This window comes from Microtus ochrogaster, chromosome 19, assembly GCF_000317375.1.
Source record: "Microtus ochrogaster isolate Prairie Vole_2 chromosome 19, MicOch1.0, whole genome shotgun sequence".
Lineage (NCBI taxonomy): Eukaryota > Metazoa > Chordata > Mammalia > Rodentia > Cricetidae > Microtus > Microtus ochrogaster.
Window position 1 is genome coordinate 23,035,155 of NC_022021.1, and position 6,993 is coordinate 23,042,147.

The 6,993-nt window shown below is 38.4% G+C and overlaps 1 protein-coding gene across 4 annotated transcripts in view; it reads right to left on the bottom strand.

Annotated features, from left to right (window-relative positions):
- The window catches only part of Ttc37 (tetratricopeptide repeat domain 37), a 98,583-nt gene that overhangs the window by 4,536 nt on the left and 87,054 nt on the right, over window positions 1-6,993 (bottom strand). For all 4 annotated transcript variants that reach the window (XM_005356551.3, XM_026783776.1, XM_026783778.1 and 1 more), the window contains 2 exons: window positions 5,293-5,445; window positions 685-815 (listed from right to left, as the gene is read on the bottom strand). In XM_005356551.3, the coding sequence (XP_005356608.1) occupies window positions 685-815; window positions 5,293-5,445 (284 nt within the window). The remainder of the gene's footprint in view (window positions 1-684; window positions 816-5,292; window positions 5,446-6,993) is intronic.

The window sequence follows — 6,993 nt, forward strand, 5'->3', positions numbered from 1 at the left end:
ATATATATTGAGCTCTATTTCTATAATACCTAATCTGTATCCAGTGTCAGTATTATTTATCCCTAAATCATTATTTCATTTAGAATTGACTTATTAGAACCATGTTACTTTTAAAATTTTTAAATACTTTCCACCCACACATATGACTTGTAAGTAATGTTCTTCATGTTTGTGACCCTCCACCCCAACCTCTAATAATATTATCAAAACTTTTGTTTTTAATTTGAATAGCCTTTGACTTTTCCAGACACAAAAACATTGTTCACAAATAGCCTTGGTTTCCAACATTTGCTAATTTTTCCAGTTTGTTAAATTAGCAAAACTTCTATTAATATAATCTTCAGCCAGGGTCACTCTGATTTTTGTCTGCCTCTAGAACCGATACTATACTGCTGGCTCACCCTAAAATAGAAGAGAATAAAAAACCCCAAGGGCACCTTCACATGACATGCTGCCATGCCAAACTTCTCATATTTATATCTATGCATCATTTTTGTTAAACAAACATGAAATGTTTTCTTCCTCATTGCAATACAGAATGAAATGTTCCTGGAGTAGTGAGACATGAATATTCCAAAGCTTACTTTACTAGTTTATCTCATTATAAATCCTCCCTTGATCATTTCCTAGGAAGTTTACAGTGAAGTAGGGGTTCCAAGCTAATAAAAAACAAATTTCTTATACCTTGCTCCCATCTTACGGTTGAACTGTAACAAAGCTTGCAAGAAGACAGCCAGCGGAGAGAAGCAAACTTTCAAGGCCTCACTTGTGGCTTCTTGAAGCAAGGACGACCAGTGATCACCAGAAACATTAGCCTAGAAAGTGCAGAATAAACATTAACTCTCATTATGGAATCCTGTCTTGTCTATCATCATTCAAATACTAAGGAACAAAATTGTAATTACTAAAAATGATCTGGGATCTGTCCCTGCCCTTAAGAACTGACAAAACAGTGTACACTAAGATAAGGGAAGAGCTCAAAAAGAAAACATTATTTAATAACACGAAAGCATTATTAAAAGAAAAATATGCATTATAGATGACAACTCTATTAGCAAGTAAGCTTTTTTTTTAGTCTATCGAATTTAACATGACCAAACTTTTAATAATGGTGTGGTGGTTTGAACAGAAATGCCCGCTATAGGCTCATAGCTTTGAATGCTTGGTCACTGGGGGGTGGTACCATTAAGAGTTATAACCTTGTTGGAGGAAGTGTGTCACTGAGGTAGGTTTTGAGATTTTAAATGCCCAAGTAGCTTCAGTGTCTCTTGCTCTGCCTGCTCCCTGCAGATCAAGATGTAGAACTCTCAGCTACCTCTCCAGCACCACATCTGCCTGCACACTGCCATGCTTCCCACCATGATGACAATGGATTAAACCTTTGAAACTGTAAGCCAGCCCCAATTAAACGCTTTCCTTTATAAGAGTTGCTATGGTCATAGTGTCTCTTTGCAGCAGCAGAACAATGACTAAGACAGAGGTAAATGTAATATGTTGCTTTTTAAAAATCATCTGAGAAGAAAATATGAAATTTAATAAAGTCATAATATAAACACACAAAGTAGATGAGGGAAGAATTAAACCAAAGTTATTAATACTGAAAACAAAGTAGTGCCATTGCATGGGAGGAAAATGCATGTATATTCCTTCAGTTATGAACAGGTTTTAGAAAAATACTGATTCAGTAGTAGCATAAACTTGCTAAGAAACAGTAAGGGAAATTAAGCAGTAACAAAACTAGATAAGAAGAAAAATTACTGCTTTCCCTGGGGCTGGGGCTGTAACTCCATGGTAGTGTGTTTGACTATGAGACATGAAGCTCTGGGGTTCATGCCCAGCACTGCGTAAATGAGACAAACATGCCTGTTATCTAGCAGGTGGATTTTATTCAGGGAGCTTAAAGGTAGAAAGTAATTCTCATAAGACTCCACCTCAAAAGCAGTCTCAGCAAAATCCCTGCTCCCCTGGCTCTTAGAATTTTTCTGCCTGACCTTCTAAAATAATCCCGATCTTTAGATGTAGGAATTGTATTTTAGATGAAGCAACACTACAGGGGTGGAAGGTGGGGCACACAAAAGATTAAAAGGAAGAGAAGGGAGGAATTATACAATCATAACTTCCAAAAATAAAAGTATTAAAAAGGAAAACAAAACACAAAACCTTTACATTGTTCTAAGATTTCCTAATTACTAGTATCCATAATATGCATTTTAAAAGTCAAAATAGTTTATTTCACATTTTCATATAACCATATAAAAACAAATACATATACTAAGTATAACAATCTACAGATTCAATGCAATCCCCATCAAAACCCCAACACAATTCTTCACAGACCTCAAAAGAACAATACTCAACTTCGTATAGAAAAACAAAAAACCCAGGATAGACAAAACAATCCTATACAATAAAGGAATTTGTGGAGGCATCACCATCCCTGACATCAAGCTCTATTATAGAGCTACAGTAATGAAAAAAGCCTGGTATTGGCATAAAAACAGACAGGTTGATCAATGGAATTGAATCAAAGATCCAGATATTAATCCACACACCTATGAACACCTGATTTTTTGACAAAGAAGCTAAAATTATACAATAAAAAAAGAAAGCATCTTCAACAAATGGTGCTGGCATAACTGGATGTCAACATAAGAATGTAAATAGATCCTCACGCGCAAAACTCAAGTCCAAATGGATCAAAGACCTCAAAATAATTCCACCCACACTGAACCTGACAGAAGAGAAAATGGGAAGTAGCCTTGAATGCATGGGCACAGGAGACCACTTTCTAAATATAACACCAGTAGCAAGGACACTGAGAGAAACAATTAATAATGAAACCTCCTGAAACTGAAAAGCTTCTGCAAGGCAAAGGACACAGTCAGTAAGACAAAATGGCAGCCTACTGAATGGGAGAAAATATTCACCAACCCTACATCAGTCAGAGGACTGGGCTCCAAAATATAAAAAGAATTCAAGAAACTAGATAATAAAACACCGAATGATCCAATTAAAAACTGGGGTACAAATCGAAACAGAATTCTCAACAGAAAAATCTCAAATGACCGAAAGACACTTAAGGAATTGCTCAACATCCTTAACAATCAGGGAAATGCAAATCAAATGACTCTGAGATACCGTCTTACTGAAAAGTTTCTCAACCAAAGCAATAATCTGAATCAGATCAAATCAAACAAAACTAGAAAAGCCCAGGTTTAATGGATACAATCGCACATGGATGGCTTTCTAGCCCCCCAGAGAGGAGACAGGAGAGGAAGACCTGAAAACCAAGTGTTTGTTCTCTGAGGGGCAGTTTAAATACCCTGTGGGAGTGGTCTTGGGCATCTCTGGGGAGGGGTCATCGTTTGGAAGGCTTTCTTGGGGGTGGAGTCTGGACTGAGGCCACTCTTGGAGAGGGAGTATGGAGTGGAGCCTCCATCCGAACATTCCATAGTCTTTGGGTATGTGGATGCCAGGAGCTGGAGTCATGCTTCCACCCAAACACTTACACCAGTCAGAATGGCTAAGACCAAAAAAACCAATGGTAGCTTATGCTGGTGGGAGTGCAAACTTATACAGCCACTTTGGAAATAAGTATGGCTGTTTCTCAGAAAATTGGGAATAAGTCTACGTCAAGATTCAGCAATACCACTCTTTGGCATATACTCAAAAGGTGGTCAATCATACTACAAAGACATTTGTTCAACTATGTTCATAGCAGCATTATTTGTAATAGCCAGAATCTGGAAACAATCTAGATGCCCCTCAATGGAAGAATGTATAAAGAAAGTGTGGCACATCTACACATTAGAGTACTACTCAGAGTTAAAAAACAATGGCATCTTGAAATTTGCATGCACATGGATGGAACTAGAAAAAACAATCCTCAGTAAGGTAACCCAGACCCGGAAAGTAGAACGCTGTATGTACTGACTCATAAGTGGATATTAAATGTAATGCAAAGGATAACCAGCTTATAGTTCATGAACCCAGAGAAGCTAGGTAACACAGAGAACCTCAACATAACCATACATGGATCTCCCTGGGAAGGGGAAATAGACAAGATCTCCTGAGAATAATGGTAATGTGGGGATGGGATGAAAAGGGAGGGTGGAAAGTGGGGAGGAGAAAGAGGAAGAAGGAGAAGAACATGAGGGAACAGGATGATCTAGATGGGGGAAGGACAAAGAGGGAGAACCAGGAAAGAGATATCTTAGTTGAGGGACTCATTATGGGACTACCAAGAAACCTGGCACTAAGGAAATTCCTAGGAATCCACAAGGATGACCCCACCTAAGACCCTAAGCAATAGTGGAGAGGGTGTCTGAAGTGGCCTTCCCTTGCAATCAGTTTGATGACTACCTTAATTGTCATCACAGAATCTTCATCTAGCAACTGATGGAAGCAGATGCAGAGATCTAAAACAGAGCACTGGGCTGAGCTCCTAAAGTCCAGTTGAAGAGAGGGAGAAATGATCATATGAGAAAAGGGGTCAAGACCTTGATGGGGACACCCACTGAAACAGATGACCTGAGCTAATGGGAGCTCAACGACTCCAGACTGACAGTGGGGGAACCAGCATAGGACCAAACTAGGCTCTCTGAATGTGGATGACAGTTGTATGGCTGGGGGGGCCAACGGCAGTGCATCGATGATTTACCCCTGCTGTTTGAACTGTCCTTTTGGAGCCCATTCTCTTTGGAGGCACACTTTGCTCAGTCTCAATATAATAGGGAGGGCCTTGGGTCTGCCTCAGAGGGATGTGCTAGATTTTCTTGCCTCCCCATGGGAAGCCTTATTCTCTCTGAGGAATGGGTGGAGGGTGGGGAGGGAGGAGAAACTAGGATTAATACTTAAAATTTCAATTAAATAATGAAAAAAAGAAAATAGGATATCAAGTGATAGAAGTCTCTAGAAATACCTTGAGGAATATCAAATTGAATTAAGAAAAGAAAAAGTTAAATGTTGGTATCTTCGTCACAATAAGTAACAGACTTTGAATTATTAAGTTACCAAGAGTACACCTGTTATAACTCAATTTGTAAAATTACATTCTTAGATTGTCTCTAAACAATTAAGAAATTCTCCTGTAGTCTGTGGGAGGCTATTGCTCTACATTCCTCTGGAGGTCAAGGTACAAAGTCCACAAGAGACCACCACAAAAGATAATGACGCACTGGGAAAATGGCACAGAGTATCACTATTCACAAAGGAAAAGGGGTTCGGTATTCACAAAGGAAAAGGGGTTTTGAAGAAATCAAGTTTTCATGATCACAACTGTAACACACTCACCATGCACATATCCAATGCAAGCAGTGCTAGCTTCACCAGACTTGAGAGCTTCCCACTCCAGCTGCCCTGTTGGGACGCCACTTGTAGACTCTTTCTGTAGCTCATCTCTGCAGCACCCATCATTCCTTGGGACTGATACACCTGTGCCAGCCACTAAGGGACAGAAAGCAAGAAAGATGCAAACATTTGAGTTTGTACAGAGTCTGGTTCCTCACTCCCAACAACTTCACTCAACTCTAATGAATTTAATTTTTAATTCAATTATTGGTATGTTCTGTGTCCCCCAAAAGAAAGAGGGTAATCACATTGTTTATTCTGCCAGCAACAGTTTCCTGGCCATATCATGCTGAAGTCTAAAACGTATCCCACGATGCCAAATCAAGAATATTAAATTACAATGCAAAAATTGAATAAACTATATAATCAAAAGCAAGTTTGTGCAGCTATTCAACAATGTAGCCTTTAAGCCAGAAAGGCAAAATATGAAGTTGATACTATAACAGAATTCCTTCCACATAAGCAAGTCTACATGTGCAAATCCAAAACAACACAGAATTCACGGGGAAAGGCTGACAGAGACCAATAGTAGACAAGTTCAGAGTGACAGGTGATTTTAACATGCCCTATTTCAACAAGCATATTAAGAAACAGAAGACATAAAAATTCAGTAAGGAGACAAAAGTTACAAACAATTACAAGCGTGGTTTACATTACCTCCTTAAAAAATACTGTCAACAACTGCAGAACACATTTTACAACTCTACATGAAAATTTTACCATATTTGACTTTACTCTGGATTAAAAAACAAATCTGAAACCAGACATGTTGGCTTGTGATATAATCCAAACACTCTGAAAGTCAAGGCAGGTGGACCACAAGTTCCAGGACTCCGAGACTACTAACTACTGAGTCCTTGTCCCAAAAATTATCACAGAAAGTACATTTCAAAAGAATAGTCAGTGACTTGACACTATAAAATTATGTTCTAAATAAATAGAATAATGCTTGAAATCATTAATAGAAAAGTACCTAGAATCATCTCATATTATAAATTTTTCAAGATACTTCATATAGAAAGCAAGATAAAGAAATCCCAATGACAATTAAGAGCATTTCGGAACAAACGACGATAGAAATGCTACACTGGAATGCAAATTAGACGGTGGGATGGGGAGCAGCAGGCAAAGCACTCCTGATGCAAGTAAAGACCAGCATTCAGATCCTGAGAGTCCACATAAGGAGTCAGGTGGGAACCGTAGCCACTTGTAATCCCAAGGTCCAAGAAATGAGACAAAAATACTCAGGTGTGCCAGAGGACCCAAGATGGTGAGCTCTGGATTCAATGAAAGACACTGAGTCTTAGAAAGACACCCAATACTAATCTCAGGCTCTACATTCATGCACACATACATGTGCATCTACACACACATGAAAACACTACACATACACACACACCTGAAAAAATGAAATACATATTACAATAATAAAATCTGTCTCAAGAAGCTATGGCAGAAAATAGAAACTAAAATGAAACAAACAGCAAAGAAATAGCAAAAAGAAAAAATTAGTTTTTAGAAAATAAAGAACAAAGAAATAAGAACATAGATAAAATATTTAGCAAAGATCTCACAGGAATAATTATTACAGGCTAATTTCTCTTATGACTCCAAAGTCAAAAGTTCTACACCTGAGAACTGGAG